Source organism: Protopterus annectens, chromosome 7.part0, assembly GCF_019279795.1.
Source record: "Protopterus annectens isolate FY-2018-M chromosome 7.part0, PAN1.0, whole genome shotgun sequence".
Classification (NCBI taxonomy): domain Eukaryota; kingdom Metazoa; phylum Chordata; order Ceratodontiformes; family Protopteridae; genus Protopterus; species Protopterus annectens.
In genome coordinates, this window is record NC_056739.1 from 925,327,958 (window position 1) to 925,345,439 (window position 17,482).

A 17,482-nucleotide genomic window follows, 5' to 3' on the forward strand; every position below is an offset into this window, starting at 1 on the left:
ACACTATCAGGAGTATTCCAGTGTCACAATTCATGTATTATTTTAGTTCTAAGGATGCTGAATATGAATCAGCTAGCATGGATTTAAGTAATAGGTTTGCCAGTAGGGGCTATGACCATAAAGACATTAACCTAGCCAGATGCAGGGTCAACCAAATTAACTGGGAAAAATTGTTGGAATACAAATCGGAGAAAAACAATACATTAAGTACTCCCATACGTTTTGTCACCACCTATGGTAGAAATATTAATATGATCAGGAATATCATCAATAAACATTGGAACATCCTGCTGGCCAATGATCATTTGAGGTCACTCTTGGGACAACAATGTCGTTTTTCTTATAAACGAGGCAAAACATTGGGATCGTACTTATCACATTATAAACACATAGGTAGTGGAGGGATTACTCATAAACAACTTACGTTACAAGGTGAAGAGTTATTTGGCTCTTTTCCCTGTGGCCATTGTGGTTCATGTTCATATATGAATAAATCTAAGGAGTTTTCAAGTCACAATACCACCCAGATATTTAACATCAAAATATTTGGTAACTGTGGTAGTGATTGGGTTGTGTACCTAGCTACTTGTTATTGCGGTGCATTCTATGTGGGCCAAACTTCTAGGCCCCTTAGATCTCGAATGAATGAACATCGCAGTGATATTAAGAATCATAAATCTACCAGTGCTTTGTACCAACATACTCTCAAACATCCACAGGCCAAATTCAATTTCATGGTCATAGATCGTATTATAGGTGACCGTTGCCATAAACAGGGTTGGCACGGCCTACTAGATCACAAAGAGAAATACTGGATAATTACACTAGGGGGTCTTTTTCCTCCTGGACTTAACGATCATCTATAGTTGGCCTTTTATATTTAGGTTCTTAGACCACATTACTGTTGAATAGTACAGGTCCAGTTTTCAATTATGAATGTCTATAGTTCCTCAGTCCTCATGTTTTTTGATAAATAGGACCAGGGCATTTTTGCTCGGTTGAGGTATAGTCTTTATTATTATAGATTTGTTGTCTATCCAGTGGTCTTTCATGGTTTGCAGGATATCTAAGATATGATGAATCTTTCAATAAACATTTGAATACTTTGATTGGTGTACCATGGTTCACCATCGGTAATCTGTTTTTCAGATTAGTTCACTGTTACATAGTATATGTCTAGTCTCAAATCATGTTTTTCATTTTATTTTATTTTGTGATTTCTCCTCAGGTTTTTTGATAAATAGGTCCAGGGAGTTACTGCTTTGTGGATGTTTAGTTTGGAACATTGTATTCTACTTTGTGGTCTTTCATCATTTTTTATGATGAACAAATCCTAGACTTGTTTGCTTTTTGGATGTCTAATATTTATCCTTAACATAATGAATAATTCATTAGACAGTTGGATTTTTTATATGGTGTACCACAGTTCACTATTGATTATTGTCCATTTTTGGATGTATTTCCTTTTTTTGAATATGTATTTCTATGTATATACCCAGTTTCAGGAGGTCCCATGTTTTTCATAGGATTTAGATTTAATGTAGAAATTTTTGGATGCAAGATAGATTTTTATCAATACTAGTTTTGATGCTGTATGATGAAATTCTTTGGGCTATGGCTGTTTTTCACATTTCTATGTTTCATCAATATTCATGACTTCTGTCTGCCTATTGGTTTACATTTTGTATTTATTACATTGTGAATAGGGCACTGTTGTTTGTCCTACACTGAAGAAGGCAGGTTGTGCTGAAACCGGTCTGTTTGTAATAAAGGATTGTATTTTTCATCTGAATCTGCTCCTGCTGGTCCACTTTTGTTTTTCGTGGAAATGGTTTGGACCGTGCATTCCCCCGTGCATAGAACTATGTTTGGTTTGGTCTTTTTGTAGTTAGGCCATTTAAAGCTCTTCTTTTCATCTCTTGTGCAAGGCTGGGTGGCTATAGTTCTTGATGTATTTAGTATCATGTCCTTAAAATAACATTTGCATCTTTAACAATTATAAACTGATAGCAGTGCTTGTTGCCCTGACTTTATTTACATTTTTCTGCATGAAATAAACATTTGGTGCTAATAAACTATTTCAAGTCTGTAAGCAAACTGATAATCTTAAAGAAACTAAAGTAGTAATTTAACACTGTGCATTTTTACATGTATATAAAATTAATTTTAACTGTTGAACTTTTTACATTTACTCTCATGACACTCAGATTTTAACGTACTGTTCTGTGAGCCAAACTCCACCCACTGTCTTACCATAGCTGTTCCTTTAGCTGATGTCATTTAACTTTTTAGTACTACTGAACGCTGCAAGAATGTATCATTACTGTCTACAATTTTTGGGATAAATAGTAAAAACTGCAACTGCATTAAACTGATCTTTACCATACTGCTGTATGGCATACAGTAGTGTCCTTAGTTCAGTTTGCTAAGCTGTCTGTAATCTGATCTGGTGTTCTTGGTAAACTGCAATTTCTGTATGAATTATATACAGTCTTAAACTGATTACATAAATATATTTATTACCAGATTTAAACTGATCTGATTCTGGATGCTTACTTGTCTATTTTTCATAACATAAGAATTGAATCTGTGGCTTTATTGACACATACTATTTATGATGTACTGTTTTTATGCATAAGATTTGAACTCTTGACTGTACTGTCACTTTTACAATGTAGCATTGACTTTTACATTCTGTAAACTAACAAATCATTATTTAATATTTGTGAATGCTTTTTGTCTCTGTCTGTATTAAAATATTGTTTATGCATTGCAACACTTTAATACAAAGCTCTTAACCAATGACTGCTAAACAAAACAATAACACAGATGACGGATCTCACCCGACACCTGCCTGGTAAAAGTTTGAAACCAAAGAGGATAAAGGGTCTTAAACATAAAAGGGTCTTAACCATATGAAAAAAGGGTCTAAAAAAGCTCAGCTCATGCCACCGCCTGCTCTCAACTCACTGTGCCTGTGATACAAGGCCATGTGTCCAAGGTGACAATCATGTCTTAATGGAATGACATGCTCCCACCTCAGAAAATCAAATCCATCAGAGCCACAAGAACAAGTACTTTAAAACTCAGATGGGAAATGCTGGGAGATGGATTCATAGGGACAGAGGACCCCCCAGCTCTCCTACACTCTGGAACAGATCCCAGTCCATGTTAGGGCAGAGAGCCCTCACTGACCTCTATTCAAGAGAAATCTCGACGTGGGTGGGAGGGAGAGGTTTACTCTGGGGAGGTCATCTCTGTGTCACTACTAGACAGAGGCATGAACTAAAAAAAACCAAAAGGGCATAGTATTCTCATCAGGGATGATGGGTAACATACACACACTCCTGGCTAGGCTTATAAATGCCTTAGGGCAGATAGCCTAGTACAAACCTATGAACAAAAAAAATTTGCCAAATCTGTAACTGTAAACCCTTTATTCTGCGAATTAACTTGACTGTCAATTCTGATATACCCTACACAATATAGATGCAGAGGGTTACCCTTTTTTTCTAACTAGCCACATCCAATATCTCTTTCTGAGCATTTTAGCTGTGTTAGCTGAACTGGAATATATTTTATTTTTAAACCATAAATCTGCATGTTCCTGTCTCAACCATTTTTTTCAAATTCTGTACATTTGTAAAAATCTTGTTACTGAAGCTAAAACAGCATATAACTCTAATGACATGTTTATATAACTCTAATGACATGTTTATACCTAGTATGGAGCTGTTACACTTTGAACTGTTAGCTGCTGTAATTGTTGACCCTTTAAATCCTGACAAAACTGCATTTATGCCCTCTATTAAAGATCTATGTGTAACTGAAGTTGATTTGTCTGTATTGATCAGTACATTATTCCATTATTTTTCTGTAAACAATGAAATATTGTCATTTTTTTAACCTTAAACAATGACAGATAAATGCTGTGGTTTGGTACTGGACTGCCACACCCTTTATAGATGAGCTGAAAATCCTTTGTTATAGAACTAGCGACAACACTGATGTTTTTGTCTGTTTTTGCCATATTGGTACTTAACTTTGTACCTCAAATTACATGTAAACAAGAAGGTATTACATTCTGAATATTTGTATTTAAAACTGTACTACAGCTTAACTCTGTAAGCTGAATTGTATGTGCTGAAACATTTACTCAAGGATTTGTGTTATTTAAGTCTAAAACCGTACTGATAGAAGCTGACTCATTATGCGAACACTTTGATGTAGCCTGCTTCTGTGATTTAACCCTTTTGCATTTAGAAATATTTAACATTCCTGAACTAATAATCTTTAACTTTAAAAGAACATTTTTGGAACACAGTTTTTTAAACTGCTTTATCCAGTGCTTAACTTTAAGCTAAACATTTACTGATGTCCTAATTGTAGAAGTATTACTTGATATTTTTATACAGCAGGTATGCAAATGACTTCTAATGATGAATTTAAACCTTTTTGAGCTATTAATTAAAAGGTGCATATAAAGTTTTACTTAACTTTATGATTCTGGAAGAATGTGTCCTGTCATCTGCGGCTTTTTCATTTTTTATTATTTTTTTTTTGGCCGTGTGACATTGCACTGGAAACTTGAGAGTTTGTGGAGATAGCTGTTAAATGGCTAATGTATTGTATGTTCTGAATGAACACTGCTGAAGTTTGTTGATTTAGTGCTGGTACTGTACTCTTGAGAAAGGGTTTAACATTGTGACCAAGTGCTTTCTTGCACATTTACTGCAACCGGTCTATATAATCTTCACTGTAAATTGTTGTCCTACTTAATGGCAGCTGCTCTATCCTAACAGGGACAGTTTTCCCAGTTGAACTCTCCTGTGTAACCCCCAGCAGTGTCTGCTGTATATTATAACATATATTCAACCAGATCTACGTGGCATAAACATTGATGGACTTGCGGAACATAATGCCACTATCTGTTATACCACCAGGGATTCTGCATGGTTCAGTAAGTTCAAAGGTTACACAATTTTTCTTGCTGGTGCATATTTTAAAATACAATTAATCCTGGTAGTATGATTTGTTCTACATAGCTTAAACATAATAGAACAACATAAGGTGTCTGTTGTTTTGGAAAAAAATAACAAATATCCTTTTTGTTAATGTGAAAAAATATAGTAGTTATCTATTACCCTCCTTTGATAAATATAATAGGGCTCTGGTTGGTTTCCAGATAGTTAAGTATCAAATAAAAGGTGAAAATAAGGCTGTTATAGCTAAGTTTATCAGAGAAAGAAGTGGAATAAAAAGAATTTCTTTAGTCAAGCTAGTTCATGAAAAACTAATAACGTACATTTTGTGTTAACTGTTTGTATGAGCTGATTGTTTTAAGCAGTGACAAGGTGATCTTTTTTTCATTGCTTTAACTAATTGTCATTTTATTATTTCTGTCTTTATTCCTTCAGATCTAACTATGGAATTTTTAAAGTATGTGTCCTGACGTAGACATATTAAAAAGCTTTCCTTATATTAACTAAGTGACTATCTATAAGGACTGTTGACTATCTTTTGCTGAATATTAAAGTGGTTGTACAGATCCAAATATGAAATAAACAAGAGCATACCCTGATATTACTATTATAAACATGTTACAAATGATCTCCAAACTGAATAAGATTCCATTCTAGTCTTAAAACTAAAACACAGAAACTATCATTGTATCTGTGATATGCCTCATTTTGTAAAATATTTGAAAGAATACATTTGAGGACTGGAAGTGTGATCATTGGAACTATAAAAATATGACTGATTTGGGAAAAAATATATACTAAGTCTAAAATTGCAATATCAGAGAATTCTCAAGAAGTGCACAGATCTGATGGTTAGTATATTTAAGTGGCAGGGCTGTGTAGGGCACCATCCTACATTGGGAGGGGGGGGTACAGGGGATTTAAAATGTTTCTAATGTACTGCAGCAACTTTCACTGCTGTTTCTGAGAATCGCATTGTGTTTTTCCAAGTTTCAGAACTCATACTTTCAAGTATCAAATTTTTAATAGGGCGCCAAATTATTGGGTTCAAATTATCAAATCAGAATGTATTTTGTAGTAACACTGATAGTAATCAGCATTGTTTAATGTTACAATAATCATGCTTAACTGTGCTATCAACTTTTTGCAGTGGACAGCCAGTCGGTAGACATATGGTTTGATAGCACCACAGTAAACCTGGACTTTGCTGATGCATTTGATGCAGTTAATCTGTAACCATTGACTTTTTCCAAGGATCCATATTAGGTATTCTTTTCATTGTATTTTGTCACAGTAGTTTGCAAAATCTGCTTCATAAATGAAGTTTGGGCACAGACATATTTGTCCAAGGACACTTTGAGAAAAGGGGGTAGTAAGTTGAATAAGGGGGGGTAGTAGTGGGTTAGGTTGGAATCAGAAGTAGTAAGGCTTTAGAATAGGTTGGAGAATTGAGGGTTAAACTGGGAAACAGGACGGGAGGAAATTATGTCATTAAGGTTGAGCAGGTACAAAAGTTATTGTAGTAGTTTAGATCAGACTTTTGGTGTGAGAGTGTAGTTATTCCCACTCATCCAGGCTGATGTATTGTAGATTAGGGTGGTAGGTGTCAGGTGGAGAAGAGTGGCTCTGATTTAACCCTTCTTCTGCCCCCCCTTCTTTCTTAGTAGTTTTGTGAGATGAGCCAAGGTACATTCTATCACAGTTTGAGGATTTGAGTGAGTGTAGAGTGTAATGCTGCTTGTCTTTCTTGAGGGTGAGTGGTCAATGCTGCCCGTAATGTTTCTCAGATGTTTTTAAAAATGTAAGATCATATTTGATATTTGCTATGTTTTGTGAAATTTGATGAAAATTCAAAACATCTGTGCTGTAATATTCATGTTTGTGGTTAATAAACTGGTCGTGGTGGCACACGTGGTCTAAGTTTTATCTCAAAGTGTTTGGACAAATACCTTGCTGACTGTAAGACAAGAGCTAAATGAAGGGCAACTGATGATTTTCTAAACATGCATACAGTTTATGAGAACATTAATGTCTTCTTAATGACGTTATAATTATCTGAGAGAGGAGTAATATCTCGATAGTATTCCACTCTCCTTCAACTTACTTTGGAATGGTATGCTGAAAAGTAAATGTGAATATTTAAAACAAAAAAATGTCAAGACTTTTCATCCTGAAGTTAGTATGATATTTATGGTCCTTGTGAGCAGCAGAATAAGTCAGCGCAATGTGACAAAAGCTTCTTTTTGTAGCCAGCAGTAAAATGTGAAACATTCACTTGCACTGCATGAATATGTACTTAGAAGGAATTTTGGTCAGTGACACAGCATTTGAATAAAGTAATACAGCTATTTACAAATAATTGACAGGCAGTGTAGAGAACATCTGAGCTACTTGATAACAGCATTTTATATTTGCTGTTAGAGTATGTGACAAGTGAGCAAATCATCCAATTAAATAAAAGATTCAACAGAGTTACTGTTTTTAGAATTAAACCTTTATATAGCTCTAGAATAATGTTCAGCAGTACAGGTTTTATGGTACAAAACTTTTGCAATATGCTGCAATGTTGCTCAGGGGTACATTGTTTAATCCACAGATGTTGAAGTTAAAAGAAAAGCAGCAGAGAAGTACAACATATGCACCTGTTGGGCTCTATTGCAGGTGCTTACATGCTAGTAGTGTGCAACATACTTGCTCACTGCCACTTGCTTGAAAAAACAAGTACTCGAAATCAGAGTAGCCCGCTCTCCCATTTCTACATAGCCCTCACAACAGTGAGCCTACAAAACTGTATAGCCCTATCATGAACCTAATCTGTAACCGTAAAACTCTCAGTTAGTTCCCAACCCAAGTCCTCACTCCCATTTCCTAAAACACAACCCCATAAACCTAAATTTCCCAGTCACCCCCTAACCATTAAACTCAAGTCCTGCTCCCTTCTCACTCCATAACCCTAAAACTCCCTTCCTGCTCTGTAACCTTAAAATCCCCCTCCTGCTCTCTAACCCTCAAGTCACCCACCTACTCCCACCCTATGGCTGCTTGCCTCAACTGTTCAAGCTTGAGCAACAGCCTGCGTGAGATTTAAAATGCTTAAGTCCCTGACTTTGAAATAGTGGTGCTTGAGTGCTTCTAGTGTTCCCCACCTGCTGATACAATAAGTGAATACTAAGTAAGGAGGCTATACAGGGTCCCAACAAAGCAGGCAGTTTAAAGAGAAACTACTACTTTTTTGCTGTGAGAAGACTGCTTCAAATTACAACACAGTTGTTTTTCCTTTCTACCACATATTGTAATGTAGGTATAGAATATGAAATTTTAAGTGTTCTTAGTGTGGCTACTTGTTTGTATATGAAATATTTTATTTTCATTAGCCTTTAAAAAAAATAGCAAATGGCATCCTCATTAAAAGTCCTGCAACTAAGAGCATATTTGACATGTGATTGGGTCATTTTCTAATTTAAATATGGCAGTGAATTCTCTACAGAATATTGATGCCATTTAAAAATGCTTTGTAAGTCGACAGGCTGTAGCTCAGAAACTAGGGCATGAGCACTTGACAACCAGTGAGAGAAGTCACATTGATCATTATTTACACCCACTTGGGACCACCCAGATAGAATTGTGGAAAATATTCAGACATTCAGTGATATCTGTAGAGGGTTTGAAGTTCTGTATTGAGCACTGGAGTTTTATGCAGGGATAAAGGATGTTCAGGGAGGCCCACATACAGTGCAGCTGCCAGTGGTGAGCAAACTTGTCAGAAAGATATTTCAAACTCATGGTGGTGATAGATACATGTCAGGGTATTTCTACTGAGGTATTTATGTCCAAGGTCCAGTCACTACCTAAATGAGATAAAGTGATAATCACAGATGAACATCTACTCATAGTCTGCTTTGTAGAGACCTTTCCAGCATACCTTTTAACGTCTTCAGCAAGAGATCTGTCAAGGTCAGAATAATGGGGGGGGGGGGGCAAGACCCAAAATTAGGCACAGGTTTTAATTATTGCTGTTATATACTTAGAAAGTTAAAGTCTGAAACTCAAATGTTTGTCATTATTTAGTTACTTCAGTTCTCAATGATTTGTCAGAAAACCACAAATGTTATGGGAACAGACCAAAAATATAATGCAAAGATATGGACATTTTGAGAAAATATGGACAGGTGAGAGATATACTTTTTGATCTGTCTGTTTGGTAATGTTGCATCTAATGTGTGCATTAGGTTACAGCCTGATAGAGGAGGTGTTGATTAGATATTTAATGTTTATTACTACAGTGAAAACAGATTCAGCCAATGGCTTCAGAATCAGATGGATGGCTAGCAGGGGCTGTCGTGCAGTCAGGACCTGTCTATTAGTCTTCAGTGCGATAATTTCAGTGTATTACAGATCAGATTAAACAGCACATGGATAACAGGTAGCAGACACATGGAGGCATGCTAAAACATGGAAGAACTGACTTCAGGTCCTACCATCTGAAGTAGAAATAGGTGCAAACAACATGGTGGAAACAGTCAGAATAAAGAAGCCATCCATAAAACAGATAGAATATGCTGTCTTCTCTTTGTAAATCAAATGTCTTGAGAATACTCCTATTGCTCCAAAGCCTTTTGCATTTAAGGAAGCATAAGGCAGAGAAAATGATCAGTAGACTGTGGGAATGTAAAAGGGTTCAGGTTACTGAAGGTGGGGGAAAGATTACTGACAAATGCTGCTTATAATATTCTGATGTTCTGGTGGGATTTATAGAATTTTGCAAGCCAGTGTATAGAACAGAGACAGAAGGGCTTAATGTTAAACAGCTTACTGACCTCTGCATTGATGGATTATTTTACTCGTATTGAAGCATGGACAGACAGTGCTCTTGATGGCTTTTTGCATGACTGAGGAGATGCTTGATATCTTGTGTAGTTTGGTCAAGGAGAAACTCCCACCATCTTTGATTTGCCAGTTGAACTATAGGATTTAATTTAAAAGTAAAGTGGTTCCAGAATTAGTAGAAGCAGAAATTCATGCTCGTCACCTGAAAGTTTTGTCCTCACGGAGAGAGGCAGTTATTTCAGTCTTACCAAAACCTGGTTCAGTGACTCTTGCTCAGGTTAGAACCTGAGCAGGTGTCATTGTATTGATCCATTAAAGAACTAATTTTGTAATAGTTATTATTGACACTAGGATGGTTCCTCTTATTTAAATTATAATTCATGTAGATCTCTGAAGCTTTCTTAAAGGGGAGGGGTGGAAACCTTCATTAACATTATGAAATCACATCTTCTAATACAAGGTGCTACAAAAACCAATATGCTGCTGATCATAGCTGATCATAGAATTTTCAAACCATGAATGAATAATAGAACTACTCAATAACAATGAAATTACTATATTAATGTCAAACAGAGTAGAACATGAATTCATTGCCTTATCCAAAAAAAAACATGTAAACAGGTAAACTAAAAATCAACTATTTACAGAAGGTATCTGCTAACACACAATTAAATATAAATGTATATTTTCAGTTGTTATAAAATGATCATTGTTTGCTTAATAGTTCATTTAGTCCTTTCCATGAATTATATGAGGAAGTGATTCTTGTAGTTTTGTTCTTATTGTGATAATCTCCAAATGACTCACTTCAGAGGCTATGTTCCCGAATTCATTAAAGGAGGGAATAGTGTCATTTTCCCAGTCCCTTGTTATTACTTTCCATGCAATTGACAGTAAACTCCACAGAATTGGGTATTTCATCCTTGTAACACACTCAGGTATTGGAGTATTGAAAAAAACTAAGGATTTGGTCAATATAAATTTGTCAGAAAATAAAGCCTGTAAGAAGTCATTCGTTTTTTACCAATATGATTTAATTTCGACACATTCAGAAACTATATGTTCCCAATCAGCTTTCACATGTAGTTTACATCTCCAACAAGTAATTCTAGGTTTAAATATGATTTCTATTTTATGCAGTGTATAAAATGATCTATATATGAATTTCCACGAGAACAGTTTCCATTTAAGTGAAGATGTAGTTAGTTTAGATGACATTAAGATTAATTGTTTGTCTTCCTTGTTTGGGGATTTTTTATTTATAATTTTAAAATAATTCCAGAATGATTCTTTAAAATATTGTATCTCTGCTCTCATTGTTTTATAGACTTTAGATACTATCTTATTCCCATTTATTTTTTGTTGTATATGAATCGTTAAAAAATCAATACATTTTGGAATATATTTTCTTACTGTTGGTTGCATAGTCTCTATTCCTTTTTCAACATATTATACACAACTTTGAATATGTAACCCTAGTTCTTTCTCCATATTAAACTTATATATTGAGCTGATAGAGCATTTTCTTTATGTAGCAACTGGAACCAATAAATAAGATTGTTTTCTTTAAAATTTTTCATGACACACACACATTGGAAGAAAGTAAACAAAAGAAAGTCCTTCACTAAAGGTCCACTGCTCAAAAATAATCCAAAAGATAACGTATGAAAAAGGAGTCGGACCACCAGGCTGAGTCACACTTTTAATAAAAAATATAAAAAAATAAAAAACGCAAATAAAATCACAAATGCATGAGCACTTTCAGGTCTAAGCCCTTCTTCAGCGAAAAACATAATTCAAACAAAACCAAATTTAAATAAATAATTAACCAATCTTATTCTAATATTGTACTCTCCTTTTTAGGGCTGGCTTAAGTGGTATGACATCCTTAAGACCAGGAGATTTGTCTGCTGCTAACTCTATAATCCATTTCATCTCATTATTCTCTGTATAGTTAACTAAATCTCCTCCCCTAATGTTAATATGTATAACCTGCAGCACCATAAACCTAAAACTATGTCCAGGGTTACCTGTCACATACTGGAAAAGTGCATTGTGTGTATTATGTAACCGTATAGCTGAAAGATATTTCAGAATTCTTTCCTTTAACATACAATTTGTTTTTCCTACATAGAAGGAGGTACAATATTGGCACATAGCTAAATAAATAACATTTTGTGTTTTACAATCTGCATATTTATTCAAATGATATTCCTTGCCTGTTAATGGATGTATAAATGGATTATATTCCATAATGTAGGGACAAGCTTTGCATTGTCTACTCTTAAACGTTCCTTTTCATTGAATTATGTTTCTCTGGGTAGTCCCATGTTCTTGACTGAATAAGTCCTTCAAATTCTTATTCCTTCTAAATCCAAATGAAGGAATCCCTCCCACTATACTGCCTGTCTTATCATCAGTCAGCAGGACCTTCCAGTTTCGCCTAATGATTTCACATATACCTTGTGCATCACTGCTGTATGTTAACATAAAACAAACTTTAGTGTCACCCCTATTGGTATTGTCTGTGCTAGGCACATTACCCTCTGACGGCACTTTTGCTGAGAACCATGGTCTAGCTTTGCCCTGTCTGTGACATCTACTCCTGCTTATAATACCATCTATCTTAGTCTTCCTGTAACCTTTTTTATTCAAGTTAAATCCTAGGTCCACAATCTCCCTTTCAAAATGCACATCATTATTACATAGACGGGAAATCCTGTTCCCCTGACTATGTCATCAAATGTGTGTCTGGGGTGCATACTAGCAAAAGCCAAAATGCTGTTCTTCCAGCAACTTTTCTTGTACAATGATGCACCTGGGATGGCTGCCCCCTTTGCCCCACCCTAGCTGCATCTCTGTATTAGATCTTTCTCAGTTGTTGTTGGCTATATCTTCTTATATGTATGTAAATTCATTCACATTATTTAGGCTATGTCAGAGTGACCTGCAAAAAAATGGGATGAGGATCTTGCCATAGTGCCAAAACTAGGATGATGTCTACAATTACTGCATTTGCAACTGTGTAAAACCTTGTTGATTCAGATATGAGCATCTTTGAAGTATACCAACCACTCACAGTGAAATGATGTTTCCATAGAATGCTATCACAAAAAGTAATTAATTCAGAATAGGTCAAAATATTTAAATCAATTTAATTTTGGAGACCTTAAGACCCCTTACCTACTAGCAATATTATATGACATGGTAATTAAAAGGCCAGTTCAAAATATTAATGAAAATTTGTACGTTGGCATTAGTTATTTATGTATGCTGCTATTCACACTCAAAGTACATTGAGTTCACATCCCAAAGAAGGCGCAGCATTCTGAAACGTGATTTTTTAAAATTTGTCAATATTACTTTAACAGTCTATGTATTTTTAACCGTGCTGCTGTTTCTACAATACCTCTACCTCATGTCTGATTTATCATGATTTATTTAATAAATTATTGTAGTGTGTAAGATAAATAAATGAAACTGATAATTGCAGTGAAGACATCATACCATGAAGTAGTTTCTGCATGGTTAATGAGACTGTCCTTTCTCCTGTGTCTACAGAGTGGCATGTAGTATATTTTGTTTATAAAGTTATTTATTGTGTCTTATTCTTTCTTTTTCATTTCCATGTAGTTATGAAGATGGACAAGTGGGAGATGCCAATATAAATACTCAGGATCCCAAAATCCAGAAAGAAATTATACGTGTGATTGGAACTCAGGTTTACACAAACTGAAGAGAGAAACATTGGTTAGATGCACTAAACTTTGTTCACACAGGTGGAATGCCAATAATGTCTTTTGTGACCCTCACCGGCAGACTAAAATGGAAAAATGGCATGGACTGGGGAATTTTTCTCACCTTTTGGGGAGCTAAGAATTGTCGGTGCTGTCTTTAGAGACAGTTTTGTCTCAGCAGTGCTAAGAATTTTCTAGTGGCACCTACAAATAATGTTATCAAAGAGAAAGAAAAAGCAAACTATAAGTGATGCTGGGTTTTTTTAATGGCTGGAGCTTTTTCCTGAATGGTGAACAATGAGAAGAGAGTTGGATTACTCTGCCAGAGATAGAAGAACTTCCCAAAAATGTTAGCGATTTAAAGACAGGCAAACCACGAGGAATGTGGTCTGGAGTTTTAGATGCGATAACCAGGTGACTGCTGGCTGGTCTTGCATCTTATGAGGAGATCGTGTCCATATTGGCTCCTCCTGTTTGTATGCTTGTGGCCATGAGTTTTAGATTTTCCGATTTTGGCCATGTATGCACACTCCCCCCACCCCCTCCATCCACACACATTTACACATATATTTCATTTAATTGCTGCAGTCCTATGGCTTAGACTCGCTCTCTCCAGAGAGCATCTTTGAGGTGTGCTTCGGATTCCATTTGACACTCAGATCTATCTTGTACATGTTTGACAGCATGTCTCATCCACATCCTCTTTCTTGTGATGAGGCAGGCATGTGTGCAATATACAATGCACATTGTGTTGCTGATTTTATGGTAGGAGTGACATGGATCCTACAAAATTGTCAATAAACATTTTGAGATCATTTTCTAGAGAAAATGATGGCTGGCTTAAAGTTCTGGACCAATAATTCTAGTTATGTTGATGATCCTTGATTAGGCTGCTCCTCAGATGGCCACTTAATTGACCTGTTGCTACATCTGTCATTTCATAGGTGAGTTGGATTGTATTATCATAATGTGCCCTGCCTATAGAGGTTTTATCACACAGGGCTGGGATCACATATTTTATTACCTTCCGTGCACCTTATCCAGCAGACTTTTTTAACTGCTCTTTTTTGCCTGCCATCAGAAGTTGAAAGATGCCCTGGTAATGGACTTTATATGTTAAAAATGTCAGCACAGATTTTGAGAAGAATTACTTTCTTTTTATCTGCATTTGCATCAGCCTTAATGTTAGAGTGGATTGAGGTATTCTGCAAGAATGTTAGTGTAAATCGCACCCTTTGTAAGCAGATCAGAGAAGACTCCTTGTTTACCCCATCAGTTTTACCCAGAGCGCTTTCTGAATTCTCCTTTTTATCTGGTTCTTTTGAGAAAAGTCACACTTCTTGAGATGAAACCAAATGACTTTGTTTCACATTAAAGTACTGCAGAACACCTTTACAACATGTATTTTATGATTTGTATCCCTCTTTTTGTACTATCGTGGCGTGAACTGTTTGACTTTTGGTATTTATTCACTGTTCGTATTATTTAAGTTATGTCAGTGAAACAAGATGGATGAATAAATATTTTGCACAATTTTGTTTCAGGCTGAGATTTCTTTACACTGCCTGTAGTAATCTGATGCAGTATAATCCTAGTAAATGTACACGAAAAATAAGATTCTAGTCTAAAGAATCCATGGCAATTTATTAGGTAAAATTTCTAAGGTAAATGTAATTATTGCAAAATTAGTTAAAAAAATCTGAGATATTGAAGAGCTAGAAAGAAAGACTTGGATATATGTAGTCACAAGCTTTCTGTGGATGAGATGAGTATATATATAATAATATTATGAATAATAATAATATGTATATATATATATATATATATATATATATATATATATATATATATAATGAAGTGTGCAGGGAAAGAAAGTAGTCTGTCTGACTAACTTTAACTCAGAGTTGAGCATTAAAAGAAATCTCCCTTCTCCTCATAGTAGAAGACCCAAAAAGAAAATCTTTGTAATTGTAGCAAGCTGCTTGATACAAAAGTATCGCACAGTTTGCTACAGTTAAATGACCACACACTGAATGCTTTGGCCAAGAGTGCAAATGTAGTATCAACATTCATATATGAAAGCTGATATTGCAACTTTCGTAAAGAAAGGCTGGTACTGTGCTAAAGTCACATCATCAATGACCCTCTTTTTCCAATTTTCCACATGGAGTCAGGGTGTTGTGTCAACTGTCACCATCTCTCTTGATTCAGTGCCACTCTGCTACCTTCTTCAACAATCATGCCTGACTGTCACAGGTCTTTTGCCACACATTCCATCCACCTCTTTGCTGGATCCCCTTATTTCTTCTTTCTTTCATGTTCTCTATCCCAATCTTCTTCACCAGCTTGTCTTCTGTTTTTCTGCACATGTGTTTGAACCACCATAATCTGTTCTCTTTGACCATCTCAGCAATTGAAGATACTTTGGCATCTACACTAATGTATTAATTTATTCTACTGTCCCACAGTCTGCATCCTACCACCCATCTCAGGCACTTCATCTCCATCATCTCTAACTTCCTCAGCTACTCTGCCTTTATTGGCCATGTTTCTGTTCTATACAGTAGTACTGGTTACACCACTGTTTTGTACACATTACTTTTCAGCTTCTGTGGCATTCATCTGCCATTCACTAACCCCTAACATTCAGTGCCAGTTGGCTGCAGCCCTTCTGATTGTACCTTTGACCTCTCATTCAGATTTCCCTTTTCTGTAACTACCCCTCTCAGATACTTGAAGCTGTCAGCCTGTTCCACTATTTTATCTTATGTCTCAGTTATCAGCTTTTTCTGATTTTTCCCCATTTGCTGCCATTAAAACTGTCTTATCTGTACTCCATTTCATCCCACGTGCCTTCAATTTTACATTCCATTCTGCTATTGTTTGTTGATGTTCTTGCTCAGAGCCTGCCTGTGATGCTACATCATCTGCATTCAGCATCTTTGTTGATCTGCCCCATCTGACCTGTTTGCAGTACCAGTATGAGCAGCAGTGGGCTCAGAGTGGAACCCTGATATGCACACCCTCTCGAAGGGAGAACCCTCTATGAAACTGAATACTGTTTGTATTTGAGTTATTGGGTCCTTGTACAAAGCCTGCAATAATTCTATCAATATTTCTAGAACTTCAGACCACCACATGGCAGTCCAGATCAGCTTTTTTGGGACCTTGGCATGTGCTTTCTCCAAGTCTAGGAATGCCCGGTTGGACTCCTTCCTCATCTCTATGTTTCACTGCAAACTTCAAGTCAGTTGTGCTGCATCCTGCTCCAAATCCAAATTACTCACCTTGCATCTTACTTTCTACCACTCTGTGTATTTGTTTGTAAGTCACCCTCTCCAGCACTTTCATGCAGTGTGGCAGGAATTTGATACCACTGTACTGCCCACAGTTGTGGATATTCTATTTCTTCTTGTACACTGGCACTAGTGCCTTTCTCTCCATTCTGTGGGCAATTTTCCTCTACCATTCCATTTCCTTAGTGTCATTCTTACATTTCACTCTTTTCCATCTCCATATCTTTTGTCTGGACTTCTCTTCAGCTTGCTTGGGGTGGGATTTGTTTACTGGCTGCTTTTACAACTTCCCTTTTTTCATAGCCTCTATTGATCTCAACTCTAATCCTTGACTTTCCATAGGGTCTATATTATATCCTGAGAACTTAAAAAAAGGCTGATTGATCAACTCAATTTTTTTCCTGGAAACCTATTAATATAAAGTATCCAGAGGGCTTTATTTTTTATTGGGAAAGGAGAAACTTGTTGAATATATTTGGTATTGGTATTGCTTTGTTATTTATGAAGAAACTGATTGATCAAGGTAGATTGAGGTGTGTGGGGTATTGAGTGTTAGTAGGATTGTTGGGAAGTGGGTGGAGGATGTGATTTTAGTGATGTAGGTGTTTAGTTGATTGTGTGTTGTGTGAGTTAGTAAGTG

At 36.0% G+C, this 17,482-nt stretch overlaps 1 protein-coding gene across 3 annotated transcripts in view; it reads left to right on the forward strand.

Moving 5' to 3' along the window:
- The window catches only part of PARP6 (poly(ADP-ribose) polymerase family member 6), a 1,412,227-nt gene extending 1,397,148 nt beyond the window's left edge, over positions 1-15,079 (forward strand). For all 3 annotated transcript variants that reach the window (XM_044077510.1, XM_044077512.1, XM_044077511.1), the window contains one exon: positions 13,443-15,079. In XM_044077510.1, coding sequence (XP_043933445.1) covers positions 13,443-13,545 — 103 coding nt within the window. In that variant the 3' untranslated portion in view covers positions 13,546-15,079. The remainder of the gene's footprint in view (positions 1-13,442) is intronic.
- Positions 15,080-17,482: the final 2,403 nt, after the last annotated feature.